The sequence below is a fragment of the Drosophila busckii genome, chromosome 2R, assembly GCF_011750605.1.
Source record: "Drosophila busckii strain San Diego stock center, stock number 13000-0081.31 chromosome 2R, ASM1175060v1, whole genome shotgun sequence".
NCBI lineage: Eukaryota > Metazoa > Arthropoda > Insecta > Diptera > Drosophilidae > Drosophila > Drosophila busckii.
This window is the reverse complement of record NC_046605.1, coordinates 4,122,428-4,150,400: the sequence shown is the minus strand read 5'-3', so window position 1 is coordinate 4,150,400 and position 27,973 is coordinate 4,122,428. Positions and strand designations below refer to the sequence as shown.

At 36.6% G+C, this 27,973-nt stretch overlaps 5 protein-coding genes and 1 long non-coding RNA gene across 14 annotated transcripts; 4 read left to right on the top strand and 2 right to left on the bottom strand.

Annotated features, from left to right (window-relative positions):
• LOC108595138 (protein anachronism) lies at positions 1-6,580 on the top strand. 4 transcript variants are annotated; one of them, XM_017980303.2, is made up of 5 exons: positions 1-510; positions 3,787-4,154; positions 4,212-4,465; positions 5,103-5,175; positions 5,610-5,722. In XM_017980303.2, exons 1-5 carry the CDS (start codon positions 227-229, stop codon positions 5,627-5,629), a joined length of 999 nt encoding a protein of 332 aa, XP_017835792.1. In that variant the 5' UTR covers positions 1-226; the 3' UTR covers positions 5,630-5,722. The 4 variants fall into 4 exon arrangements, with proteins under 4 accessions (XP_017835792.1, XP_017835793.1, XP_017835791.1 ...); XM_017980304.1 differs by having other exon boundaries at positions 5,103-5,184; positions 5,610-5,698; XM_017980302.2 differs by having other exon boundaries at positions 4-510; positions 4,212-4,469; positions 5,610-6,580.
• Positions 6,581-7,365: 785 nt separating this feature from the next.
• LOC108595096 (solute carrier family 28 member 3) lies at positions 7,366-10,765 on the top strand. 2 transcript variants are annotated; one of them, XM_017980248.1, is made up of 8 exons: positions 7,366-7,394; positions 8,331-8,384; positions 8,456-8,479; positions 8,535-8,700; positions 9,001-9,205; positions 9,273-10,037; positions 10,093-10,420; positions 10,479-10,765. In XM_017980248.1, exons 2-8 carry the CDS (start codon positions 8,331-8,333, stop codon positions 10,746-10,748), a joined length of 1,812 nt encoding a protein of 603 aa, XP_017835737.1. In that variant the 5' UTR covers positions 7,366-7,394; the 3' UTR covers positions 10,749-10,765. The 2 variants fall into 2 exon arrangements, with proteins under 2 accessions (XP_017835737.1, XP_017835736.1); XM_017980247.1 differs by having other exon boundaries at positions 7,367-7,529.
• LOC108595097 lies at positions 10,581-11,291 on the bottom strand. The gene is made up of 4 exons (XR_001915001.1): positions 11,120-11,291; positions 10,942-11,058; positions 10,740-10,883; positions 10,581-10,664 (listed from the first exon to the last, which is right to left on the bottom strand). It is a non-coding gene; the product is annotated as an uncharacterized LOC108595097 (long non-coding RNA).
• A 9,345-nt stretch (positions 11,292-20,636) lies between these two features.
• On the top strand, positions 20,637-24,649 carry LOC108597309 (dopamine N-acetyltransferase). Its single transcript, XM_017983788.2, has 4 exons — positions 20,637-21,021; positions 22,378-22,533; positions 23,727-23,879; positions 23,941-24,649. Exons 1-4 carry the CDS (start codon positions 20,950-20,952, stop codon positions 24,373-24,375), a joined length of 816 nt encoding a protein of 271 aa, XP_017839277.1. The 5' UTR covers positions 20,637-20,949; the 3' UTR covers positions 24,376-24,649.
• Positions 24,650-24,738: 89 nt separating this feature from the next.
• LOC108597310 (dnaJ-like protein 60) lies at positions 24,739-25,745 on the bottom strand. Of its 5 annotated transcripts, none has more exons than XM_017983791.2 (4): positions 25,610-25,745; positions 25,423-25,543; positions 25,061-25,371; positions 24,739-25,009 (listed from the first exon to the last, which is right to left on the bottom strand). In XM_017983791.2, exons 1-4 carry the CDS (start codon positions 25,666-25,668, stop codon positions 24,856-24,858), a joined length of 645 nt encoding a protein of 214 aa, XP_017839280.1. In that variant the 5' UTR covers positions 25,669-25,745; the 3' UTR covers positions 24,739-24,855. The 5 variants fall into 5 exon arrangements, with proteins under 5 accessions (XP_017839280.1, XP_017839279.1, XP_017839283.1 ...); XM_017983790.2 differs by having other exon boundaries at positions 25,423-25,559; positions 25,623-25,745; XM_017983794.2 differs by having other exon boundaries at positions 25,423-25,538; positions 25,623-25,744.
• A 150-nt stretch (positions 25,746-25,895) lies between these two features.
• LOC108595464 (RNA polymerase II-associated protein 3) lies at positions 25,896-27,954 on the top strand. Its single transcript, XM_017980709.2, has 6 exons — positions 25,896-26,107; positions 26,171-26,460; positions 26,520-26,728; positions 26,787-27,277; positions 27,335-27,617; positions 27,676-27,954. The coding sequence occupies exons 1-6, from the start codon at positions 25,955-25,957 to the stop codon at positions 27,765-27,767; spliced, it is 1,518 nt and encodes a 505-aa protein (XP_017836198.1). The 5' UTR covers positions 25,896-25,954; the 3' UTR covers positions 27,768-27,954.
• The last annotated feature ends 19 nt before the right edge of the window (positions 27,955-27,973 follow it).

The following is a 27,973-nucleotide window of genomic DNA, read 5'->3' as shown; positions in this document are numbered from 1 at the left end:
ACACATCGAGAAGTAACAAGCCCAAACAAGCTGCAAAATATATAAAAAAAAAAATTCAAACCACAAGCAAAGTGTCTAAGCGTGTTGATATAAACAATACAATTGTTTAATTAAATCAAACAATTAAATCAAAATATGTACAAAGTGTAAACTGGTAAACTAACTTTAAAAAAAAGCAAGTACTTTCAAACAATTGTTGTCGTTTAAAAAAAAGAAAATAAACAAAATGTTGAGTGCTGTGAGCCTTGAAGGCTGCGGACGTCGCTGCCTGCTGCTGCTGCTTTGCATGCAGCTGTTAATGTCCTGCAGCGCAGGACGCATCAATCGCTCAGCGTTCATGGACGGCGACATACACTCGGAGGTGATAGATCCCAATAATCGCACCATACTGGACAGATTCAATCTAACCGAGGCGCAGCTGCTACGCATACGCAACGAAACGAGTCTGGCCGACAAGAACAGGACTAATCAAGCGGTCGATAATCATTTCCAAAGGCTGCATCATTGGCGGTAAGTACAACCAAAAAATAAGTTAGCACAATGGCTAACAAACTGTGCGAGCGCAAGCAAAAATTATTGTATAATTTTTTTAATGCACTTTAAAATGTTTATAGTCTACGGCGTAAATGTGCTTGGCTGCCAAGAAACAAATGCCTCAAGGCCAAAAAAAAAAATATGCCGAATTAATTTGCAAATAATTTATTAAGCTATAGCTATATAGCTATATCAAATACTATAGCAATTGATGATGCATTTAACACACATGCTTAGGCACATTTAAATAAATAAACAAATTATGCATGCCAAAAAATATTTTAAACATTTAGTGGTCTGTTTGATTGCTAAACGCGTGGGCAAGCCAAACTGTTTTGACTGATGCCTGTCAAACGCGTAAAAAGTTTTGTTTGCTGTCTGTCTGGGCAGCTAAATGTATCTGTAGCTGTAGCTGTATCTGTATCTTTAGCTATTGCTGCAGCATACTGCTTACAACTGGACTGCAGCACAAAGCACACACACACACACACACAGACATGCAATTGCAACAAGACAGCAAAAAAAAAAAGAGAGAATTCCAATGCCTGACCCGCCAGCTGTCTGGCAAATGTCTGGGAACAGTCTGGGCCATGTCTAGCTGGGCTCCGTTAATGAACTTTTTGTAGGTCGTTGCTATGTGAGACATACTAGCATAGCCTGGCTAGACAACACACACACACACACACACAGAGACAGACACTAGTTAAATGCAGCTACAGTAAGCATAGGCTATAAAACAAAGTCTGTGTTAGTTGCAGTTGTGTGCGGCTTAGCTTGTGTCTACTGTAGCGCATCCGAATAATGCATTTGATTTATGCCTGCCTGCGCGCTTGTTTGATTTGCTGAATAAAAATTATGACGTATGAGTAATATCGTAAGCGTTGTTTGCACAGACGCCAGAGCGAGAGCGAGCCACAGAGTTTGTAGTAGGCGTTTGTTTGTCTGCGAACTGTGACTGCCACTGCTGCGACTTGTTGTTGTTGCATGATAATGAAGTGCAGCCGGCGAGACACTGTCTAGCCGCGCTCATTGTATGCAGCAGCAGCAGTTGCAACCACAAAGGCAGCAGCAGCAGCAACAGCAGCAGCAGACAGACGCATAGCTGAAAGCAGTCAAGAGATCACAAAAAGCACAAAAAACCTGCAGCAGTTGCACCTGCTTTGTGTGGCAAGCAGACAACTGAACTGAAACTCTGCTGAGCATGCGCAGCAGCAATTTGGCGCTGCGTGAGTCACGCCAATAGCACTCGAGTGCCAACTAACAGCTACTGCTAGTCTAGCCTTATAATAAAATAAAGCCAACAGCAAACAACCTCGTAGCACGTCTAGACAGCCCGCAGACAGCAACAAGCGACAACAGCAGCAGCCACAGCAACAACAACAACAACAACTAGTTTTCAAGTTCATGCCACAAACGAGGCAGCAACAGCAACAGCAGCACAGCAGACAGTATTGAAAACTCCTCATGCCTGCAGAGCCGATCGCTGCTGCTTGTATAACATATACGTATGTATATATTTTATATATGTATAGCTTACGTTAATAAGCCAAAGGCGTTTTTTACGGGCTCTTAACTCTTGGCTCTTGAGACTTGCGCGCGTCTGTTGCCTCTGGCTTGGTTCACTTTCAGTGCCCATAATTATTTTGGCTAGACAAAATGCGCCGCAGGCCACAGTCAACGATCGTGTGGCCAGTCAATGCTACGCGTCTAAGCCAAAAAATATTTGTTATTATTGTTGTTCAGCAGCAGCAGCAGCACACACGTTCAATAATTAATCAGTTTGATATTGTTTATTTTTTTTATACGCAGTTTCAGTTTGTTGTACTTTTTCTTTTTTTTTTCGGCTACATTACGCGCATTATTTCGAGTAGTTGTGTGTTGGCATGCGCAAAATTTCATACATCAACTTTTGCAAGCGCGTCTCAATTGCCGATCCAGACAGTCAACACACACACACACACTCACATACAATTGTTCAATTATGCGTCTATATGTGTGACAGAGATTAGATCATAGCTACAGTTTGTGGCTGCCCAACTACTATTGTCGTCTCGATGGCTTTTTAAGTGAACATAAAGCGCTGTTGCGCTCTCTTTCTACCTCGCTACCTCTCTCTCTCTCTCTCTATCACTGAAGACTTAGCTTATTAGATATCACATGCACATATGGCATTTAGTATCACAACGTGCGTCTGTCAGGCAGTTAGTGAATTAGATTTCGCACTAGATTAGCAATCAGACAATGAACTATGCTAGCTAAACTACTAAAACCAGCAAAGCAAACTACCACAAACAAGCAAACAAATTTAGACCGATAAAGCCCGCGCAATTCTATATAAAGAATTCATATCTTACACTAGATTTCAGCTTTAGTTATACTACGTTTTAGCAACATAAATTTATGCAGCGAAAAAAATTATAAGCTGGCAAATATTTATATTAAAGTTTAATGCATAAGCAGCAATTCCATAAATCCGACAAAAATAAAATTATTCATTTTTATATATAAAAAAAATTACAAGAGACAAAAACAACAATAAGATATGTCCCTTCTATACATTAAAATTAAGTTTAAGCTCTTTTCATTTACAAAAATTAAAATTATTCTTTTTTATATATTAAAAAATTACACTAGGCAACAGCAATAATAGAATATGTACCTTCTATATATTAAAATTAAGTCTATTTCTTATATTTAAATCATATTTATATGTAGCAAGTTATTTTCATGCTAAAAAATAAATCTAAAATATTTAAATATTTTTTTGTAAATATAAAAGTAGTTTCCTTTAGATATTTCTTTTAATTTTTTGAAAACAAACTAAATATAATGCCAATAGTATTTATCTTATATATATATAGCTTTGACAACATTTTTTATGTTATTTTGCTAGCTATAAATAATATTAAAAACAATTGCTAAAGAGTTATGTGGCGCTGTCTGGCAATTTGTAATGAGGTTGATAGCGTATTAAAGCAAACAAAACCAAATTTGCACACGCGAAAAATAAACTAAAAGAATTAGCTTATAAAGAACTAGACATTTGACGTTGATGACTGTCTGAATAAATTGAATGAATGTTATATTATGAAAGCCCAGCTAAATGGCACAGACACATGGATGAGAGCGTGAGCCAGTTACGAGAGCTTTGCTCAAATGTCAATTAAGTGGGGCCTTACATAAACACTTGAGCCAAATAACTTAGATAAATGAGACTTAATATGCATAGTTTTGTTTGTCTTTTTTTTCCAGAGCGCATGAGGTACAGGAGAATGTGCGTAACGCAATTAGGCATAATACAAACGCTTTTGTCGGCGATGAGCCAGTCCATGGGATTGCCGGCTATCCGATGTGCAATGGCGAGACGAGCATACACAACTGGCAGCAGTCCAAGAATTTGACGTTGCAATTTGCGAAAAGCGTATTCGAGCAACATGCGCAAGGCAGCAGAATCGAAAGCGCGCTGCTGCGTTTATATAAAATCAATCCAAATGCGCCGGCAGCCATGGAGCAACAGCCAACAGCAACGAGCACGCCGCTCTGCAATGAAGCAACGCTGGAGTCACAAATACGCATAACAGTGTCCATAGTGCATCAACAGAAGCGTAAGCGTAAGTCGGGTAAGTTCACTTTACTTTTGTTTAGTGACAAGTCTGCAACTGTTTTGCATTTTATAGAGCGCAAGAAGCGCATTTGCAATACGATGATGGTCAACAGCAGCACAGTGGGCTGGGTGGCAATTGATGTGCGTTGTGCGCTAAACTTTTGGACACAGCAGCAGCCACAGCAGCAACAGCAGCAACAACAGCAAGCTGCTGCTGCTGGCGTGCATGCGCCAACTGTTGTCGGTTTGCTTATGGTGGAGTTGCATGATGATGAGGACAATCAGCTGCTGCCGGGGCAACACTTTATGCCACCGACTTGCGAAGAGGCAGGTAAGCGTGTTGTTTGCCAAGCTTAACTAACTGCCCAGACACCTAAGAGTGATAGAGAGAGAGTACGCGGGGTTTTTAACTACGCATTTGGTTTTTTTTTCTACTTGGGGGGCCCGCCAGACAGTTCGAATTCCATTTCGATATAATTTTTAAAGCCAACTCAGCATTGCGTTGGCGCATTGCCAACTAAAATAAATTCTGCAGTTAACCAAATCACACACATAAAAGTGCAAATGCATTAAAAATTTGTAGCCAGCACGTTTCCAATTTTGCTGGCGTTGTCGATTGACTGCACTTCTTCCGTTCGGCAGAAAAACAAAACGCATACAAATATTAATTGAAGTCGTAGTAGTATTTTATTACCCCCCCACTTTATACTTTTTGGTAAGATATACAGTCTATTTGCTGCCCAAGTGTGCGCTACTAACGCTAATTGCTCATACGCACCGTTGTGCGTTTATTATGTTGCTGCCAGCTTCATGTTTATTGTTGCTTTACTTTGATTTTGTTGTTGAGCTAGCATGTATTTTGCGCAATTGTTGTTGCTTTTGAGATGTTTTTTTTATTTCGCACTGCATGCCGTCGCTTTAATTATTTCACTTGCTAATCTTGACTCTTGACTATATTTTACAGTTCCTCCAGTCCCATGGACCATCCCCGGATCAGAAGCGCTTGTGCTTAGTTTGGAAAACAAAACGATGCCCAAGTATGTAATGTATGTATTCAAATAAGCTTAAAAATTTAAGTTTAGCGCTTTACTCAATATATTTCATGGTATCGATACGTACCATACGTACGAGTGCCGCCATCTATCGTAAATGCTGCACAACAGTTTGCTGTAGCGCCATTGCAAATTGCTCAAACAAAAAAACCGTTGCCTACTTTTCATATTAAAAAAATATTGTTTTATGAGCGGTTTTTGTTTTGTTTATTTAAAAAAAAATAAAACAGAATAAAACAATAATTTTTGTACATTTTATATAAAGAATGAGTTAGCTTTTAAAAATATAATAAGTCAATGAATTTATTAATGAGTAAAATTGAATTTGAATTCAACAAATTATTTTTGATATATTTTTTTAAAAACAAACTATAATACATTGAATAACTTGTAATTATTGTTCTGAATTCTTTTTACAGACTCCCAATCCCAAGGTTAGATGTGGTGTCCAGGGGCAATGGACGATTGGCGCTCAGTAACTTCGAGGACACCAACGTCGTCCTGCAATCATCAACCACAGCAAATTCACCTACAATTGACAACAATCTGGAGCTCAGCGAGAACAACAGCAACAACAACAAGGAACATCATCATCATCATTCAAATCAATACCATCATCATCATCATGAGAACCATCATAATCATCAAAAGCATCACAGGCGTCATGTGCGCGTAGAGGAGTAAGCACACAGATACTCCACACACACACACATACATACATACATACTAGATTGCACATGCATTCAACCATACATGTCCCACATGCTGGTCTTTTCTTTAGTTTATTGTTTATTTTTTAAGCTTTATTATTAATTGTATTATTATTATTTTTTTTGTGTTTAATATAGGGCCAGTTGACTTAATTAGTTATTAGTTTTCAACAAGCAGTTAAACAACTAAATTTGCCTTTTTTTAAACATATGTATATATAAGCATATTATTTGTAAAATCTCTCTTATATTAGGAGTCTGTGATTTAGCTGTGGTTGAATTTTGCGAATTAAAAATTGTTGGAACCTCAAAAACTGAAGCAATACGAATATACAATAGCTTGAACGCATAAATATTTATACGCACACACATACACACTCACACACACACACACAAGATTTTTGTTATTAAAGTCATTAGCTTATAAAGTGCCTTTCCTTGAATACACAGAAAATGTTTAAATGAAAATATTTGCATTGGTTTAAATTTCTGACTTTAGTAATTTGTGTATATATTATTGAGCCCCCCATTTCCCCTTGCTCCTCATTGCACTCATTATATAATGTTCTACTTAATTAAACTTAAACAACACTATTAACTAGCCTAGCTATAACTCTTGAGCTTAGCAAGCCAAGCGCGCATATAATTATTAAATACATACATTTATATACTATACTATAAATATTATAATATTAAATAATAAAACCACAAGTGATTACAACATAAGTGCCATGCGTTTACTTAATCAATTATCCAATATCAATATTTATTTTAGCTCATCACTATCTTGACAAGAATCAACACACACTTTAGTTAAGTTGCCGAGGGGCGAAATCAAATCACACTTGATAATCCAAAAGCCAATTTGACATAAGCACATAAATATAAATAAATTATCAGTTTTCTACACTCAGATTAGCACATTAAATATAATATATATAGATATGTGCTGCTATCAAACTAAATTTGACAAATTATTTATTAAAGTGGCATTTAATATGAGTTAACTGACACGTCAATACGTTATAGTGTTAACTAATAACACTGTTATACGTTTTATTATTTTAGCACATTAATTAATTTACTCAAGCATAATTCCTGTGTACAAACTCGTTTTGATAATTCAACACACGTTTATTTATTTTTATATTAAATATTTTATTGCTCTCTTTCCAGCCAGCTTTGCATAAAATTCTTTTGGCGTCAGCTTATCTCCCACTTTAATATCGACTAACTACGCATAGAATTGCTCGTGTTGTCGTTTCGTAGATTACATTTTCGTTTTAACTAGCAAAATTGATAAGCAAGTTGTTAGCGGTAATGTCAACACTATATAACAGCGCCTGCAGTCAATATACGAGCTGGCTAAAAGCCGAAAAAAATTTACAATTCGCGTTTAAGTGGGGAGACTTGCCAGTTAAGCAGTAACTCTTATAATCAAGTTGCCTCAGTCGTCTCGCGGCATTCAAGCGGTTATAATGGCAGCGCTGTTCAGTTAGTACTAACAAACAAAACAAATATATACAAAAAAAATAATATAAACTAATTAAGTGACGACGCGCACGCATGAAGGTTGAAAACCCGTTTATTTTTCGTTGTAAAAAAAATAATAAAAATTAAATAAAAAAGGTAAACGCACTTAGAAAACAAATAAAGACTGTATACACATTTAAAATAAAACTGTGTCAATAGAGTTCAAAAGTGTGTTAAATATAAAATTATAATTTATGAATAGTGCACTAATAAAAATAGAGAATAAAGCGAAACCCATACGATGTTGCTTCCCAACAAAGTTTAATCTATAAATACAATTTGCTTTTAAATTTAGTTAAAATAATGATGCTCGAATAGATATTAGAATATGGTCGAATATATTTTATTAGTCAAAGCAAAATTGCTAAAATTTTGTAGTAAGTACCTTTATATTGTTGCATACATCAGTTTAAATTATTTTACTCCAAAAGAATTCGCTAAAATAACATTAATCTACAATAATCTTTGAAAAAGTTTGCTATATTGAACTATTGCTTAGAATTCAAGGAGATTCAAGCTGCCCCAAGTTCCAACAGCTATGCGATATTCCTAGATTATTTTGTGGGTTTTTCCCCTATTAAACTCAAATCAGCTGTAATCTCTCACATTTCCATGGTATTTTGATCAAATTCATACTGATTGTATTATCTGCAAGGTTTGTACTTTATGACTGACTTTCCATTCTGATTTACGATAAGCTAAACCCTGCTCATATATTGAATGTAACTTTTATTATCGGCGTGTGGTGTGTGAAGCCTTAAAATCCCCCCCAGGAAACTAAAAGTCACACACGTGCTCAGACTATAGCTTATCGTTTGAAGTGCCAAACTTCTGATTATTCGCAGATAAATAACGACTAAATGTATTAAAGTGCAGTTATTGTTATATCATTTTTAGATGGACAGTAAAACTGACGCAGGTGCCATTAACAATTCCTATGAATTGGATCATGTATGTATTTTGAAAATTTATAAAGCACTTGGCATAACAAACAATTAAACGAAACTTTTCTGCCTGCACAGACGGATTTAGAAAGAGCTAAAAAGGTAAGTCCAAAGCTAAACGGCTGAAATTTATAACTAATAGTACATTATATAACAGACTGACTACGAGAATGATAATGCACAAGATCAAGTGGACTCAGCTGCAGTTATGGAGCAGGAACAAAGCAAACTGCCGCGCTTTGTTAAGATTATATTATATGTAATTTTACATGGTTTGGTTGTGGCTTACTTCAGCTATGCTACTTATCATTATAATGATTTAAGTGAGTACAAGAGATGGGCACGGAACTCCTTATTGAATTTAATAAATATTTAAGGCTCGGTCCAAGCCCGTCAAATTCAAATTTTTAAACTATGGTCCAATATAATTCTATGATTCAAATATTATTACATTTTTATATATTTTTTACTTTAACAATCAATAAGAAAAGAATATGTAACAGTGTTAAATTCCAAACAAAGATTTCAAAAGATTTCCGGGCTTTTGCTTTTGCCCTGGGCCCGTTTGAAATTTTCTTCAATGAAGTCAAGGATTTGCTTTGATATGATATAATTATTTACAGATAACTATGAATGCACATATAATGGCACATTACCGTTATGCGGCATACGCTTCTGCACGGGCTATGGCATGTTGGTGCTGCTGCTGGGCTTCATCTACTTGGGTCTGTTCTACTATCTGATATTCAAGCCTAAACTGGGACGCAGTCTACATCGCAATTACCTGCAGCCCTTAGGCCAGAAGTGGCATGACTTGAGCAGAACACGGTAGATAACTAAACTAAGCCTTAAACTATTTAAATATTAATACCTAATTACTTTTTTTTCATGGCAGCTTGGTGAGCTCGCTTTTGATTGTGCTCGTGCTCATTATTTTGGGCATTTTCCTTTACTTTGAAACGAAGGACGAGCCACAGAAGCTGGTTTCCTTGGTGGCTCCTTGTTTCTTTATTATCTGCGGCTATGCCTTCTCCACCAAGCGCAGCGCCATCAAGTGGCGCATTGTCATCACCGGCATCTCCTGTCAGTTTTTGTTGGGCGTCTTTTGCATACGTTGGACAGTAGGACGGCAGATTTTTGAGTGCGTTGGCAATAAGGTTTCCACGTTTTTGGGCTATGCCACAGATGGTGCACGCTTTGTGTTTGGCGATCTGCTAATTGAGGCGCAAGTGTTTGCCTTTGCCATCTTGCCTGTGATCTTCTTCTTCAGCTTCTTTATATCCATACTCTACTATCTGGGCACGATGCAGTGGGTGGTCATCAAACTGGGCTGGATCCTGCAGTCACTGCTGGGCACCACTGTCTGCGAGAGCGTCACCTCAGCCGCAAACATATTCCTGGGCATGTCTGAAAGTCCATTGCTCATTCGTCCGTATATCAATAAACTAACGCGCAGCGAGCTGCACAGCATTATGGTCTCTGGCTTTGCCACTGTCTCCGGCACAGTGCTGGCGGCTTATTTGAGCTTTGGCGCTTCTGCCGCGCATCTGATTACATCCTCGGTAATGGCTGCACCTGCTACGCTGGCTATATCCAAGCTGTATATGCCAGAAACTGAAGAAACTCAAACATCCAGCGATAATATACAGCTGGAAAAATCGTAAGTAAATCAATTCAAACTTAAACTTTCATTTCTATATTTTTATGACTTGCAGTGAGGACTCTTCTGTGCTGGATGCTGCTTCCAGTGGCGCTTCCAATGCTGTGCCTATCGTTTTGGGCATTATTGCCAACATTGTTGCATTTGTCGCCTTTGTTGCTTTTCTCAATGGCATTGTCAGCTGGCTGGGCTTTCTGGTCGGCGCCGAACAAATTGACTTTGAGTGGATATTTTCTAAGCTCTTTGTGCCCATTGTCTGGGCCATGGGTGTGCCTAAGGAGGACTGCCTAGATGTGGCCAAAGTGGTGGCCACCAAAACGATTATAAACGAATTTGTTGCCTATGAGCGTCTAGGAGAATTAATCACTACTGAAAAAATTACTGTAAGTCTTTATACAAATTTTACGCATATTTGTTTATTTACTTTTATTTATATTTTAGGCTCGTAGCGCGGGCATTGCAACCTTCGCCATATGTGGCTTTGCCAATCCCAGCTCCTTGGGTATTTTGATTGGCTCGTTGAGCGTGATGGCGCCCAAGAGACGTAATGACATCACTGCCGTTGCATTCCGTGCGTTTATTGTGGGCAGCATTGTTTGCTTTATTTCCGCCAGCTTTGCAGGCATCCTTATGCAGAATGATGAGGAGGCCCGAAATTATAAATTAATTATTGAGAAGCTGACGTACAAAAATGTAACGTACCCGTATTAAAAACATTGTTGCTCAAAATAAACATATATTTATTAAAAACCCAATCCAGTTGGCATATATGTATACGTTTAAGAAAACTGGCGTTCCAAAATGGCTAAGCTTTAAAGATTCCTTCTCGGGTCATCTTTGGTCCATCTGCAAGATGCCTTAAGAACTTAAATAATAACTATTTTTAAGCCCTTGGACATCTTACCGCTGAGCAGCAGCTCTTGTCATGAGTTTCCATTGCTATTTTAATGGAAATCATTTATTTAGTTATTTCATCCTTTTGTCTTTGGTCCATATCGATTATTCTCTGCTGTGTAACCATCTGTAAGATGCTTTAAGAACTTAAATACACAAGTAATTGTTTAAGTCTCTAGACATCTTACCGCCACAGCTGCGCCGAAAGCAGATAGCTCGCTCCTGGCATATAAATTCCTTCATATTTGTCAAATATTTAGCTAAAATCATTTATTAAGTTTCTTATTGATCCTGTTGACTTCTTATCCGCCAATATTGATTGATTGGATATTACAAACAGCTATTTTCATTTTATTTCGATAGCCATTACGATAACTTTGCTTTAAAAACAGCTGTTACTTAGCCGAAGTAACGAGTCACTTAAATAACTTGGCAGCACTGTTTGTGTGTGCGCGCCAAGCACGTTACTAATTTGAAATTTCAAAACTTTTAAGAACAGCATATGGAGCAGCTGAGAAGTTCGTTACACTCCGCATTGCTTTCATTAAGCAACGTAAATGAATGAATTGACCATGCAGCAGTTTTATACACCAGTCTAGACTTGTTAACTTGATGCTTTTGCTGAGGCAAGTCTTTTTAGCTGACACACACCAAGTTGACACAACCTTACAACAAGTGTGCTTGATAAGAATTCAGACTCATTTGCTCGCTTATGTTTGTTCAACAGCTCTCTTATCACCAGTCGGTCTATTTGTTGTTGTTCTTGGAATTATATACTTAAATTTATGAGCATATTGAGTGCGCCTTATCAATTGTGCCGTACACGCGTGGTACACGTTATCGGTCATAATGCACGCTGCTGAGTGGAAATGGAAAAGCTCGCCCTAAGCTTTCACTCCCTACTTGAGAGCTTGTATCAAGCGGAGCGTGGCGCTCTGTGTGCTACTGTATTACTGTTGCTATTTGTCTACGTCGAGCGCAGTGTTTGGGGTTGTCCACTGCCCGTTTGAGTGCTATAAGTGCCACCCAAAAATAACGGCAATTGAGTGTCAAAGCATTTCACCAATGCGAGGGGTTGAATTGGTTTGTTTACAACAATGATGTCTCAGTAGCAAAAGCGTTGCCTCGTGGTAAATACGTGCTAACGGTTCAACGCATAGAACAAACTACGAAAAACAAGGCGCACTTTTTCAAAGAATACGTCGCCAAGAACACGAGCCAAAAAAAAAAAGAGACCAACACTGAAACTAGCACAACAACTGCAAAGCACAAAGCTAACATTAAGGTAATGTTTATTAGTTTATATCACGCGTATGTTGTTTTTGCATAAATTAAAATATTGAAAAAAGTTCATTTAGTTTATAAGGTGGCAAACTGTTTTATGGTTTGATTTCTTTTATTAAGTATACGCCAGCGTTGCCGCCAAAGACCAAAGAAAATACAACTTTGTATGAAAGCTAAACAAATGTACAGTAAAAATTGACAATAAGAGAAAATAAAACAAATACAGAGTTTATAAATAAAATAGAATAAAATAAAATATAATTTATGTGCGCTAATTTTTTATTAAAATCTATGCTGCTCGCTGTTTAGTAGATCCTCACTGTATGCTTATAATATATTTCCAAAACGACCACAACTTGATTACACACATGCAAAGAGGAAACAAAAATTACGAGACTTTTTGGCAAGCGACCAAATCAAATTAAAGAAAAAATTGTCTGACCCTATAAATATATACAAGACTACAAACAAATATATATAAATAACATATGCTTATAAAAAATGTAGTCAAGCATATTTTAAGCAAATGAATCAATAACTTATAGCTAAAGTTAAGTAATATGCTTATCAGCTAGAGCGAGGGCGCGCCAGATAGAGAGCGAGCGATAACAAATGAAATTTCATTTAATGTATTTTCAATTTCAAATGCCAAGCGAAGTTGGTCAGGTTCGTGACAATTGACCAAATTAAATTCACATACGCCAAGTGTGCCAGGATATGTGCGATAAAACAGCCAGACTACAAAATGTTTGAGCAAAACCGACAAACATTTTCAACAACAACAACAACAACAAGCTAAAGCCACACAAAGGAAAATCCTCACGTACGCTTGCTAAATGCCATGAAAATCAAAGTCTGTAAAAACGGGAGCACACGCCAAAAGCAAAAAAAAACACACACATATATAAATCAGAACAAAAACTTACAAAGCATATAAACATACACGCACGTGAGCGCACACACACACACACATACACGCTGGCACTAATACATAAGCATTCAATGCAATTGATTTGAAAAGCTAAAGTTGCGTATAAAGGCAAAGAAATTCCAAATGCTTTAGGGACATGCCCCCAAGCAGGACTTAGTCTCCTGCTTGCGCATTGTTGCGACTTGTTTGTTAAAGTTACACATACGTCTTTGCAGTTTTATATGCTTGCTACCCTTTAAAACAAACGCAAAAGGCATAACGCACAATTTAAACTATTAAAGCGCATAGCAAAAATTATTTAAATTAAATGCTTTAGCACATTTAGCTTCGATTTAATTTAGCACATTTTATAGCTGTCAAAGGGTAGCGCCTAGTTTAGCAATAGTTACTACAACTTAAATTTTTTCCACATTTTCTCCCGTTTTTCCTTCCGCTTGGCTGTGGCTGTGTGTGTGTGTGTGTGTGGATTCCTGTATTTTTTGTATCGATTTGATTGGATTTCATGTAACGAGTTTGTTGTGTTTTACACGCTTCAATAAAGTTGCTCGTAACCCCGAGCAGCTTTAATACAAATCCTGTTTGGTCATTGCCAATAAGCCGACAGAGCCTTAAGACCTCCAACAGTCAGTTAATTGAATTCAAATAAATAAGGGTGCAAAGTCAGCACAAATTGAAAGCAATATATGTGTATTGAGCAGTTCGATTTGACGATATGAGTATCCCGCTGGTATAATATAATATATTATAATGCCATTCAGCCAGAGAATATAGGCATTAAAAGTTTTATTATAAAAACTAAGTAGTAATGACTATATTCCTATTGTTAACGTTTCACTTCAATAAGTAGTTTGATAGGACTTAGAGAGCTATCAACATTTAATAGCAAAACAGCAAAAATTAAGCAATTTAGAAATAATAAAATTAAATTTACTTATGTAAATCTTTTGCGCTCGATTTATAGTTTGCGTGTTATATTTTTTAACAACATTATTGCATAAATATAAAAACTACGCCGCAGTATAATTCATTTCTTTATGGTTCCAATATAAGCGCGTGATTTTGTTATTTTAAAATAAAATAAATTATTTATGATGCCTGTATATATAATACTATCATACTATATATATCTATATATCAATAGTTCATAAGCAAATACAAGCTGAACGAATAAAGCTTAAGTGAACTCAATTGAATTAAACTTATGCTAAACGACATTATAATAAAACTTTAAGTCTACAATTTCAAGTAACTAACTTTAATTAATGAAATAAAGCTGTCAATTGTGAGTAACTTAGCTACTGCTTTAAATTGAAATCTAAAAAGCAAAATCTGTTAGAACTTGCATAAAGGAAACCAATTAAATTAATGAGACAGCTTACAAATACAAATACAAATAGTTTATATATATACGTGTGTGTGAGTGTGTGTGTGTGCTCAGCTTTGAACGCTGCAAAGATTTATTACGCTCGTTTGTGTTTGTTTGCTTTAGCAATGAGCATTAACTTTAGTTGCTCGCAATTAATATTAAAGCTTGGGCAGTGAATTTTCGGTATTCGTTAGACGTTTAAAGCACATTTGGCACAAAACCAATTACGTTAAAATGTTTACCACTCTAAGCACTTGAAGCTTCCACTCTCCCACTCACTTAAGCTGCAAGTTGTTGCTGATAGAAACATAAGAATGACAATAAAAACACATCAAAATCAATCTGTCAACAAGAGCGACAAGCAGACTGGGCTGACAAGTGCTGTCAACAGGATACAGCCACCCACCCACCAACTGCACATTATGCTTAACGACTACGTGCTGTAGCATTGTAAATTGTTACTTGTATGCATATAAATATATTTTGCATAGCTCAAGAAGCCAAGGAGTCTGCTCGTCTCGGCTACGCTCTGTTTCGTTTGTTTGTTACTGTGTAGAGTGTGCAAATGCCATTATCATTAGCAGCTGGCAGCTGGCAAAAGGAAACAGCAATGCCGGATCTCATTTTATTACAAGAGGAAAAGCAAACAGCAAAATGGCGCCAGGCCCCAGCACTGAAGCTGTGAATCAGTGTCGCTCTCAGCCCGCAGGCAGCTTGTTGCTATTGCACTCGACGAAGCGGCAAAACATCATCAACAGCAGCAGCAGCAGCAGCAGCAACATCATTATGCTGTTGCCTGGCTGGCTGCCAACAATTTAGCTTGGCTGTCTGTTTGCCTTTGGCGCACGCGGCGTATGCGTATTGTTTCGCATTGTCAGTGTCGGCGCTGTGGTTTGAGCGCCTTGCCTGGCAGCCAAGCAATATGCTGCCAGATTAGCTGACGTTGAGTTTTATTGTGTTGCCACACACACACACACACAGCCATACAAACATATGTGCTGTAACTTTTTTTTATCTGCACTGCTGCAGCATTTCATTTTAATTGAGCTTTAAGCTTTTTGCATTCCCTACGCTGCCTTTATGCATTTGCATTGCAGCATGTGCTAATAGCGTTTGCAACTCAGGCGCTTACTGCGCCCACACTAAATGCAAATGCAAATGGCTCACATTACGTATACGTAATTTATGCATTGCCAACTTTATTCAAATGCACTGCGCTTTAAACGCTCGCATATGCCCGTTTATGAAACATTAATGACGACAGCCTGCAATTTAAAATATCTGATGAACTCGTTCCGGGCATATCAGTCTGATCAGCAGACAGCTTAGATAAGTATGTGAATTATATTTGTCAAGTAGACGATTATCACACCGACTATTTAGATAAGATTATGCTTTATATTGCTGTTAAATATACACAATGAATTCTTATTAAGTAATGAGCTCAAGTCAAGATTAGTTAACAGACAGAAGCAGGCGTGCCCGAGCTAATAAACTTTAGAGTTATATTCACTATAACTGTATATATGAGTGTGAATGTGTTTATGCTTTCATACACGCGCCGAACTTACCGTTACATTGCATAACTGGTGCAGATAAAATCAAGCAGCGTTATCTTTATAGTTTATATATTTAAAATTACGCAGCTTTATTTTATGAGATTTAAAGGTAAAAATTTATTGTTCATTATTCAAAGAATAAAATTGATTTTACGCAAATTGTTTCTATTTTGTTGTCTATTTAATAATATTTGCTTACTGATTTTTTTGCTTATAATACAGTTAATTGAATACAATGTGAACTATTAAAATAAACTTAATGACACAGTTTAACTTTATTTTTGTCTGTCATTAAATTTAATTTAGTGTCGACTATTAAAAGCATAACATACTTAGTCACACACCTTTTATAATAAAAAATATAAAAATAAGCTTATTTTTATTCAAAACATTAAAATTCTTTAATTACTGACTCTTTTTTAATTAGTTAATTTGTATATATAAAATTTATATAGAAGACGCAAGTAATTTTCTTAACTAGAACTTTGCTTTAAATAAATTTTAATAAAAAAAAATACTTGGCATTTATATTGTAAGCTTTACTATTTGATTGCTCTGTTCCTGAGCGCCCTCGGCAATTTATTTATTTATGGTGTCGACTTTAACTAGCTTAATAAATGTGTTTGTATGACAGTTGCAAATGGGCAGGCAGCTCAATTTGCAATTTAATAATTTAAGCATGTGCTAGTTATGTCTGAAATTTAAATTCTATTACTCTACATATATATATATTATACTATTTAACAAAGCGCAAAACGTGCAATTGTTTGCTCGTACTTTATGGCATTGATGCGAGAGATAAAATGCGGTTTTAATGTCTTTAGAATGTTGGCTTTAAATTTGATTAAACCACAAATACGGTTGCCAAGCTTAAGCTCTGCAAGCCTAGCGTTAATTAAAGCCCAACAACACCCACAAATAATTGCAGCTGAAGTTCGAGTATGAGTTTAAACTGATAAGACCAGTTAATTCAATTACGTGCAGGCGTAGAACTTTTGTAGCTTAGCAAAAAAAATAAGAAACTGTAAAAGTTTGCCAAGTGCAGCGGCGTCGTCGTCGTCGTCGTCGCATGGGGCATGCAGCACTCTACAGCGCTGACGTTGACGACATTGGCTTTCAATTTCAAGTCACGTTCAGCATTTAACATCAAATTAAAGCCACACGACAACAGTTTCGCAGCAGCAGCAGCAGCAGCAGCAGCAGCTCCAGCTTCAGCCGACCGTGGGCCATTTGTCCAGTTACCCTCAGCTAACTGTTTGCACTTGTATGTGTAACTGAGTGGGGGTCAAATCAATTCCGCTTTGTCAAGCACACACACACACACACACACCTGTCGGAAAAGTCGCGGACTTTCAACTGTCTGCAGATAAACTTTATATATTTTATTTTTATTTTAATATTATAGCGTCATATGCTCAGCAGCGCTGCGCGCGTGGCAAATCGTTGTCTAATATTAAAATATTTATTTTAAATGATTTATGCATACTTGCAATGCAAATTTTTTAATTTATATGACAACGCTAACTAATTGTTAGTCAGCTTTGTAACATATTACGTTGCTGTTATTGAAACTTAAGATGTTAAGCGGTGGGCTTAACTATTTTCTTATTGAGGGTGTACAAATTACTAATTAAAGCTCAAAGTAAACTAAGCGCTTAATAATATAAGGAGAGGGCTGCACTTTCTTCAAAAAGTTGATCAAACGCTTATAGATAAATCTTTATAAAGCTGTAAGCTAATGAATGCAAATATAAATTTAATCGAACTGCTGCAAAGTTTAGGAAACTCGCCTTTACTTTTGGCCAAATCGATATAAGATGCATCGATTAAGAAACGTATAAGTGATATGACGTATACGTAATGCTTTATAGAAAATTTTGTAACAAATTTGTTCAATTTTATTATCAAATTCTTTGCGTTTCCTATTAACCAAATGGAGAAGCTTTCAATATTAAAAGTCTCAGCATTGAACTCAAGGATTACAAATTAGAAGACTTTGTGGCATACTAGCAACTCTCGAGAAACTTCCGAAGTACAGTAACTTTACTATTATTTATAGTATTTTAATTGTGTATAAAAATCGATTTGTCAAACGTCATTTTCTTTACAGCCCACTAAGCAAAACAAACAACAACACGCATACGCTTCATAATTTGCTAGTGTATTGCCGTCAAGGCACACAAAAAATATTATTTCGTTCTTGTTGAACTAAACTGTTGTAAACTGGAAAGTCATAAATCATTATTACTTATTGCACAGTTGCATATTTCTAGCGGCCATTAACATTTTAAATTAAATGTACATTTAATTTCAAGCGAGCGTGTCAACCGAAACAAAAGCAAATGCTTTGCAGCATATGCAAATGATTTATATATATATTATTAATAACATATAGTTAGGCGTTCAACAGCAGGTTAATTGCAATGCATGGGGGCATTTAATATTATTAAATTGTTTAAACTAAAAATCAAATTTGACCTTGCTATGCTTTAAACGTTTTATTATGCAAAGCTATCAATTTTACCTCAAGCACACCTTAAATCTTAAAGCTGTAAGCTGCAAGCGCAATCTTGTTTCAATCAACACTTGAGCAAACAAATTGTTGCTCAGCTTAAACGCAGCGTTAATGTCTTTATAATTATCGATATGCAAAAACCATTGATAGTTCATTAAATGCCATTAAACGTTTGAGAATGAAAACAAGCTACAAAAATGTAACTACGTTTGTCTGAATGCGTGTTAACTTGTGCATAATTAAGCAAAACATAGAGTCAACAAATTGCAGTGCTACATATGTTTGTATGTTCGTCTGTCTGTCTGTCCGTCTGGCTGTCTATATGTAAATTGTCAATTAAGTTTGTTCATTATGTGACAAGTTGAGTTTCAACACGCGCCAAGCAATTTTTGCCGCTAATACTTTTTGGTCAACTCAATTTTATTGCCCATTGGAAGTCATTGTTGTTGTTCACAGCTCATTAGCTGCATGAGTTTGCAAATCAGAGAATAGTAAAAATTATAATGAAAAGCAGCATGCAAATAGTTTATGTGAAAATGTAAAAAAACAAAGCAAAACGAACTGCACTTCAAGCAATTTAAAATTTGAACGTTAGTACTTTAAATCGATAACAAATTATCAATATGATGAGCAATCAAAAATGGCGCTTCCTGCACTGCTGACAGATTTAATTAAACAAATTGTAACAATAATTTTATACACGTGCGGGATTAAATTAAACAGCAGCAGCTGCAACTTTATTTAAATAAAATGCCGTTGACCGTTGCAATAAAAATATGTAAGCCACTTCAAAGTGACAAAAAAAGGAAACGAAGGCTTGGCTTGAATTGCGGAAGTCAGTTGCTGTTCTAAATTTAACACTTTTAAATAAAACAGGTTCAACGCAAGTTATTTCCCAAATGACTAAGTACACATGACCAATGTTTTTATGCTCAAACTTTCCACATATGCAAATTAGTAAGCCACAATTAACAAAATTACGTTTCACGTGCGGCTAAGTTGACAAACTAAATAAACAAATTATTAGCTGCGGCTGAAAATTGTTGACGCATGAAGTCAATAAACCAGCGCAAATGAAATAATAAAAACTAATAAGCTAATAATAAATAATTTAAAAGCTATAACATAGCGGCTCTCATAATAATACCGTCTGGTATTTGAAGCGAGCGAGCGCCGCACGCCTGACCAAATAAACAAAAATCTGTGCAAAGCAACAAAGAATACTAAAATATTATATATGCATGCGCGATAAAGCTATAACTATATATATATGTTAGTGTGTGTGTGTTTGTTTATCTATGGAAGTGCGGGCGTCGTAAGTGCAAACAAAACGCAACGCTGCTGACCTCCGTCGTCTGCGCCTTCAGCTCAGACTCGAGTGTCGCCCCTCGTTGGCTTTGTTGTCATTGTGTGTGCACAGCAGCTTTGACTTTATTTGCTCAAATACTCGTATAATAAACAGACAATGCTAGCAACAGATAGAGAGCGAGTGAGAGTGTGTGTGCGACAGTTGGTTGACAATTTGCCGTTATTTTAATGAGACATAAATAACTAACAATGTCAAAGGACCTAAGCGAAGTCAAGCGGAAATTACAAATTGACAGCTGGACCAAGCGCTAGGCCTTCAGTACAAAATATAAACAAGTCACGAAGTCAACGATCAGCTGAGCTGAGAGAGAGTGAGCGTAAGAGAGCGCGCGAGAGAGAGCGCGCGCTTTCTTTAAGTTTGTCCAAAAGCGTGCGCGCGTGTGTTAAAATGCAAATGCCGCCCACAGCGACTGTGCAGCGCAGTCAACGTCGACGTCGCTGCCGCCGTCGCTGTTTTTGCTTTTTTCGTGCTATTCAACTACTTAGCATTTAACTTTTGTTGTGTCCAGCAATTCGCATTCTCGCTCGTGCGTCGCAGCAGGCAACAACGGAACCAGATCCGCACTAAAAAGCAGCAAAAATTAAACATTTTGCCGCCTTTACTCCTCTCAGTCGCACTCTCTCTCTCTCTCGTGCTCTCTTAGTGCGGCAACGTATACGCTACGTGCGCCGACAGCAGCGCCGCGTATATAAACTGGCAACAGCTGTGGCTGCTGCTCATTCATTGTTATTAACGCGGCAGGAGTGTTGGCAGCTCAATTAAGGACGAACATAAACAAAATTGCATGCAAAATTAGCGCAGCTTTGTAACTGTCAAATTCGCGTTCAATCACTTCGCCGCTCTTTGCTGCGTGTGTGTTTTTATTTTTTTATCTACGCTGTGCATAAACAAAAATATAAATTTGCGCATAAACAATAAGCAAACAAAAAACAGCGCGCGCCAAAAAAATCAACACTAGGGATTTTCCTACAAAGTTCAAAGCATAATATTTATTATGGAAGTTCAAAACATACACAAGCAGCAGCTGCTGCCCAGCGCACATCAAATCCTTGATGCCAGATGTGGGGTAAGTTTTCATTGTTGCTCTAAATTGTAAACACAATTTGCAACTTTCACTCGCAATGCCAAAATGCATGGCCGCTATAAATATAATCAAGTGCGCCCAATTTTAGCTACGGCCAACGCATAAAGTTTGACCTGGCCTAAATGTAAACAAGTCAAGTGGCTGCTGCTGCATAAATATTTAGATTTTGGGGGCTCGTACTTACGCATTCTCAAATGCGTAATTAAATTAGAATTATTGCAAAGTATGCAAAATATTTGAAAATTTCAGTTATAAATTAGCTAAATTTGAAATTTATTGCAGCAAACTAATTTATTAAGCATTAGGCATTTTATAAGATTTTAAAATATAATATATATTAAATTGCAGCAAGTTTATTTACAGATTTTAAGAATAGCATTATGATATTTTATTAATTAACTAATTAACTTGTATATATTAATTGTATCTTAAATTAAAAATGTACAATAGCAACTAAATTTAGACTTAGCTTACATATTTTATAAAAAGCGCTTGCGTATTTATTTTAACAACAATTAATACATAATTTACGCTACTACGATTTTAATATTTAATTCATAATAGAAACAAAAGTTTTCCAAGCGCCAAGCAAGGGAAAATCCACATGTGCTTGACCTTTGGAAATTTCTTAATGAACATTTTTTTGAGTTAGTTGTGGTAAATTCTGAATCTATAAAGAATAAACCTGATTACGCATGCAAAAACTTGTAGTACATACGTTAGATCTAGTCATAGATCATTGTGGTTTTAACTAATTTACACTTGTCGCTGCTGCTGCTGCTGCTGCTGCGCTGTCTCTTTCGCACTTCCAAGTTCAAGGGCGTAATAGTAATAAATATTTGTTTATTGCACAGCTGTTAAGGGATTAGTTTATGACAAAGCATATTTATAACTAAAAGCAACAAAGTTATACAGTATAAACACGCTAATTTATATGCAAGCTTAAAAATAAAATACGTATGTATAAACTGTAGTTAAAATACGTTTTAAATTAAATGTGTGAGCATAAGTTTTAAGCATTTAATTTAGTTGGCAAGCAGCCACACATTGAGGCAACTTTTACTGTTTATACATAATTTATGTGCAGTGTCAAAAATGTACATGAAAAACAAATTTAAATAATGAAATGGAAATGGAAATGGAAATGAAATAGAAAATGGAAATGCAATGTCGGCTGGGCACACACATGTGCTTCAAATTAAACTGTCTGGCTTTCATCTAAGAGCAATAAATAACTATAACAAACGCACACACACAGACACACACACACACACACATGCATATACATTGTATTTAAACGATTTGTTTTGTCTACTTGCACTTTTTTTTGTTTTGCAGCTAAACGATTTGTATCCCATAGCGCGTTTGACACAGAAACTGGACGTGCTCAATATGTCAGCGACAATGGATAAAGAATGCCCCTATACCATTGAATTAATTCGGGAAGAGGACGCTGCGGAGGTGCTGCAAATGCTCAAGACATTTTTCTTTAAGGTATGCACACTACTTAATCAATTAATATGCTCTATTGTTTATTTGCTGTGAGAATTGGGAATTTTGTTTTTTTCGAATTTTTATGCTAATCAACAAATTTAATTGAATAAATGCATAAATAATGCAAATGAGCGCGACGAAGTGAAAGATTTTAAACAAACTGCGCAAATTAAAGTTGTTTGCGTATTTTAGGTTCAAATTTTTTGTATGACAATTTGCTGTTTATCCTTGTGACTTGAGCCTGACTCATAGCAAGGGTATCCCCCTTAGGCTTGGCCTTAACTACTTAAACCAGTTATTAAATTGCATATCAAGAGCATAGCTAAAGTGGTTTGAAGAACATTAACTCGTTCGCTACTTGCCACTTGACTGAACAATTGGAAATTGAGCTGAGAGCTGAGAGCTGACAGACTTGTTATATAAGCAACTTCCACTCTAGTTAATGCAATATGCAAATTAATATATTTATTAGTTTTGTTTAACAATGCATTTTATGCATAGCGCCTACAGCCTATGGGCTAAGCTCCGGTTCCGTTTTGTTTATAATTTTTTCAACAGTCGTCATGACATAATTTATGCACAATGCTGATCGTACAGATAAAATTGCAATGCGTGCATACAATTACAACTTTTAACAATAAAATGCATATAAATCAAAATTCTGTGCTCTTGTCACGTAATTACTTGCAACAATTTGCATACATTTTATTTCATTTTCATTTTATTATTGATTAGATAACAATACAAATAACATATACACACCCAAGTACATTAGGGTGGGTCAATGTGATAGATGAAAATATAAATACAAAATGCAAAATTAAATCTTAAATTATCTACGGAATAAACTGAGAATATTTGCTATAGTAATCATCAGTCAATTGGCAATTCAAAAATAGTAAAACATTTTCAATTAAAGAAACATTTAAAAATCGAATGATGTTAAGCAAAACATTAAAAGCATCAACAACAAATTTTGATTTTAATTTGCGTGCAGTCAGATTTTATTTTTGTTGCAAAGATTTCAATTTTACCATCCACTTGATACACCCTTTAACTAATTTTATATATATTTTTAATATGCCATCTATAAAACCTGCTTTAAAAAAAATTTGTGCGTCAATCTATTTGTTAACAAAAACGGCTTTTGGCATTAATTTTTTTTTTTCATTGTTATCAACTTTTTATTTTAGGATGAACCACTGAATACATTTCTTGATCTGGGCGAGTGCAAAGAACTGGAAAAATATTCAGTTAAATCGCTCAAGGATAATTGCAGCTACAAGGCAGTCAACAAGAATGGCGAGATCATTGGAGTATTCTTAAATGGATTGATGCATAGATCGGTTAGTATGCTTAAGCACTTACCCAAAGCTTTGCCAACTTACATCTTTGACCACTTTGCAGTCAGCTACAGATGCACCAGCTGAGAAGGCGGCGGATTCCTGCGAACATCCCAAGTTCAAGAAAATATTGTCGCTAATGGATCATGTGGAGGATCAGTTCAACATCTTTGATCTTTATCCCAGCGAGAATGTCATACTCGATGGCAAAATCATTTCCGTAGACACCAATTATCGTGGTCTGGGCATTGCCGGACGTTTGACGGAACGCGCCTATGAGTACATGCGTGAGCAGCATATTAATGTCTATCATGTGCTCTGCTCCAGTCACTACTCGGCGCGTGTTATGGAGAAATTGGGCTTCCATGAAGTGTTTGAAATGAAATTCGCCGATTATAAGCCGCAGGGTGAGGTCGTCTTCAAGCCGGCACAGCCACATGTGGGCGTGCGCATACTGGTCAAGGAGCTGGAGCAGAGCAAGCCCACATCGAGCTTGTAATTCCTTTGCTGAGGCATTTTGTAGAAACATATGTGATTTTTTAGTTTGTAGTTTTTGGTGGCGGGGCATCTAGACAAATATGTATTTCAGTTCATTCAATTTTAAATAGAGTACGATTAGCGCAAAATACACACACACACACACACAAACAAACATACATGTACAAGTTTATAAAAAATATTTATACAATTTCATTTGGCCCACGCAATGTTAATTTTAAGTGTTTAGCATGTGCTCAAAGATTTCTATGAATAAACATAAAATAGTTCTTGAACCAAAGAGTTTTTAATTAAAACCTTTTCAGCTTTGCGCATCACAGTTGAACATCACAGTCATCTTATCTTCGGCACAGCATCAAGCCAAGTTATGACTGCTTACCCGCATCCAGAGTTACAGCTTGGCTCAAAACATATTCCACAGCATTTAAGCAAAATAAAATTTCTCTATTATTTTAGACTACATTGTTAAAGTGTCAACAAGTTATTTGTATGGATCTCGCGCCAAGCGCTCAGCCATGCGTTTAATCTGCTCCTTGTTGCCATATTTTTGTGCATCGGCCACAACTGTAGCATGGTGGGTGTTTGCCTCAGCAGAGACTTCATCTTGCACCTGTCGATGCAGATGAAATGAGTGCCTGCAACAAAATCTGTTTAGTAATATACAAATAATTTAATGCACAACTTACTTCACTGAGCTGAAGCCAAAAACGGCGCCGGCTATGCCCAGCACCAAGAGAAACAAAGCCACTTTAATGTTTGAAACGCGTTCAATGCCCTTGATGCCATAGTAGGGACCCGGATTGGGATGATAATTAGGCTTAACTTCCCAGGTCTGCCCCACATCAAGCGGCGAGCGCGCTGAGCCGCTTGGACTCCATAGCAGACTGTCATCATATTCCCTGCGCGTTGTTTCCTTTACCAACGTCTTGTAAGCCTCAGATATTTGTACAAACTGCTCTGCATTTGTTTCTTTGTTGCCCGTTGCATCTGGATGATACTATAGAGAGGTACGTTTAATAAGTTCTAACCACCTGCTGCTTTAACTCACCTGTTTTGAGAGTTTGACAAATGCATTGCGTATATCCCGTGAGCTGCAATCATTGGGCACGTTTAGCACTTCATAGTATGTTAGCACCTTGTTGCTCTTCCATCTCGCATTGCCGCCTAAACTGCGCAATGGATATACTTCATGTTTAGTTGAAAAATACATTTGTTAGGTAATTAATGCGTATTACAAAATATGTTTACATTTACAAAGATTACTGTTGAATTTCAGCAACGTTAGTCGCAGCATATTGTACGTTGGTCTTTTTATTTAAAACTGCATACTAAATAAATATAAAAACTGTTTTTTGATTTGCACAAGAATTTTGTAATTGTAGCACCAAATAAAATAAAAACAAAACAAAACACAAATAAGTGTTGCTCTAGTTGATTTCAATTAATAATTGGATGACAGTGTGTTTGCCGGCCCGGCAGTTATCGCACTGCATGTTATCGCATTACCACCACTCCTGCCAAAGTTTGTGAAACAAATAATGCTCATCATTTAAAATAAACAATAACTAAAACTAATCAACATGAGTGGTGAAAAAAAGGCTTTCGAGCTGCAAATGCAAGTGCGCCAAAACGCACGCGAATACCAAAGCTCGGTGAAGGATCTGTATTCATGGGAAAAGGAAATCAAAAGCAAGGAACAGGCATTGAAAAATGCGCCTGCCCCAGCGCCAAACGTGAGTATTGGTTGTTGTCAAGAGTTACAAAGAATTCTTAATGACAGTTTGCGAACTTTCTAGACTGCAAGTGCTGTGCGCAGCCATGTAACAAAGGAAAACGAGACGTCCAATAAAAAGCCGAAGCATGCTGCCAGCCCTGTGGGCACACCAACTGAGAAGCAGGACTTGCCGGTTGACACTGTCGCCCAGCAGCACAAAAAGGCCAATGACATTAAAGATCGTGGCAACAGCTATGTAAAGGTTGGCGACTATGAGCGCGCCATCGAGGCATACACTGAAGCTATAGAGACATATGCTCACGATCCTGTTTACTTTATTAACAGAGCTTTATGTTACCTGAAGCAAGAACGGTAGCTATACAACACTCATCCCTCTATATAGACAGTATATAAACCTTATTTAATTAAAGCTATGACCACTGTGTGGACGACTGCGAGGCTGCCATTGCTATAGACAAGACTTGTGTTAAAGCTTATTATCGTCGCATGCAGGCAAACGAATCGCTGGGCAACAATATGGAAGCTCTTAAGGATTGCACTACTGTGCTGGCCATTGATCCCAAAAATATAGAAGCCAAGCGCAGTCTGCAACGCATCAACGATCGTTTGCGCAAAATTGGTATTAAAAAAAAACTATTAAATTTTATTTTATTTTAAGCATATATAATTTTTTATAGCTACCAAGAGTGGTCCCAATTTCAATGCTGCACGTGATGACTTGGTTGATATTCTACCATTTGATAAGCCAGCGTATAAGCGCTCCAAGAAAGCTATGCGTCGTATGCCTATTGTAGATATAGTATCGCCACGTGCGAATCAAGAGGAGCCCAATCAATTGCGCATTACTGATGAGGAAATTGACAAAATCTTCAATAGTAACTGTGGTCCTTTCGAAGAGGTCAAAAAGACAGCTAAACCCAAGCCAGTCGTTCAAGAAAGCAAGAAAACTATTGATGTACCTGCAGAAGCAACAAAGTCAGCTGCTACTCCAAAAGTAGAAAAAGTTGAGACTAAACAAGATGTAAAAACAACAACTGCTACAAAAATCACTGAGCAAAGTGTCAAAGTTGTTGAGAAAACTGTGGAGAGTAATACAGAGAAAAAGTTGGCTTCAAATAAAAGCGAGTCGAAAGATAAGCCAGCCCCAAGCAATAACAAAAATATGGAGGTAAGTAAATCACACAATAAAGCAATTGAATCTTAAATTAACTATTTGTTTTTTAAGCGCATACCCATGTCACCTGCTGGTACTGCTCAGTTTTATATAACCTGGAAGGAGCTGTCGCCAACGCAGAAATATCAGTACCTAAAATCGATTGAAATACCCAATCTATGCAAGATACTGGGCGCTGGTTTTGACTCAGAAACTTACGCGGATCTGTTGCTCACATTGCAAGACTACTATGTGCCTAATAAGGAGCCAACTACAGCTGCTGTGCTGCATGAGATAAGCAAAAATGATGAATTTACCATTTTAGCCATGCTTATGTCGCCAGAAGAAAAGAAAAGTAAGTTGCTGATTGGCAAATTTTTAAGACAAAACATAACGACTATATTTAATTACAGCGGTTACTACCATTATGAATGAAATCAAAAAGTTCCCCAACAACAATGCAACCTTATGGGATAAAATTGCCAAGGCCTATAATGTAACATAAGCTACAAATTGTTGAAAATCAAAAAGAGAAAATCTGCAAATTTTTTGAATTGTTAGCCAAAAAAAACATAATATTGTTATATAATATGTTAAGCTAAGCAGCAGATTTCAAATGAAATATGAAAAACCTTAATTTGTTCACTTAGTTTGGAAAGCTTTAAATACAAGTTGATTTCACAATTAAAAAACGTTTTTAAATGGCAAGCG

Coding starts and splice junctions, on each gene's coding strand:
- LOC108595138 (XM_017980301.2), top strand. CDS start 227: ATGTTGAGTGCTGTGAGCCTTGAAGGCTGCGGACGTCGCTGCCTGCTG. Junction 4,155..4,211: donor GAAGCGTAAGCGTAAGTCGG/GTAAGTTCACTT, acceptor TGCATTTTATAG/AGCGCAAGAAGCGCATTTGC. Junction 4,470..5,102: donor ACCGACTTGCGAAGAGGCAG/GTAAGCGTGTTG, acceptor TATATTTTACAG/TTCCTCCAGTCCCATGGACC.
- LOC108595096 (XM_017980248.1), top strand. CDS start 8,331: ATGGACAGTAAAACTGACGCAGGTGCCATTAACAATTCCTATGAATTG. Junction 8,480..8,534: donor ATTTAGAAAGAGCTAAAAAG/GTAAGTCCAAAG, acceptor ATTATATAACAG/ACTGACTACGAGAATGATAA. Junction 8,701..9,000: donor TTATCATTATAATGATTTAA/GTGAGTACAAGA, acceptor AATTATTTACAG/ATAACTATGAATGCACATAT.
- LOC108597309 (XM_017983788.2), top strand. CDS start 20,950: ATGGAAGTTCAAAACATACACAAGCAGCAGCTGCTGCCCAGCGCACAT. Junction 22,534..23,726: donor TCAAGACATTTTTCTTTAAG/GTATGCACACTA, acceptor TTTTTATTTTAG/GATGAACCACTGAATACATT. Junction 23,880..23,940: donor ATGGATTGATGCATAGATCG/GTTAGTATGCTT, acceptor ACCACTTTGCAG/TCAGCTACAGATGCACCAGC.
- LOC108597310 (XM_017983790.2), bottom strand. CDS start 25,668: ATGCTGCGACTAACGTTGCTGAAATTCAACAGTAATCTTTGTAAAT. Junction 25,560..25,622: donor CAACAGTAATCTTTGTAAAT/GTAAACATATTT, acceptor CTAAACATGAAG/TATATCCATTGCGCAGTTTA. Junction 25,372..25,422: donor TTGTCAAACTCTCAAAACAG/GTGAGTTAAAGC, acceptor ACCTCTCTATAG/TATCATCCAGATGCAACGGG.
- LOC108595464 (XM_017980709.2), top strand. CDS start 25,955: ATGAGTGGTGAAAAAAAGGCTTTCGAGCTGCAAATGCAAGTGCGCCAA. Junction 26,461..26,519: donor TGTTACCTGAAGCAAGAACG/GTAGCTATACAA, acceptor ATTTAATTAAAG/CTATGACCACTGTGTGGACG. Junction 27,618..27,675: donor GTCGCCAGAAGAAAAGAAAA/GTAAGTTGCTGA, acceptor ATTTAATTACAG/CGGTTACTACCATTATGAAT.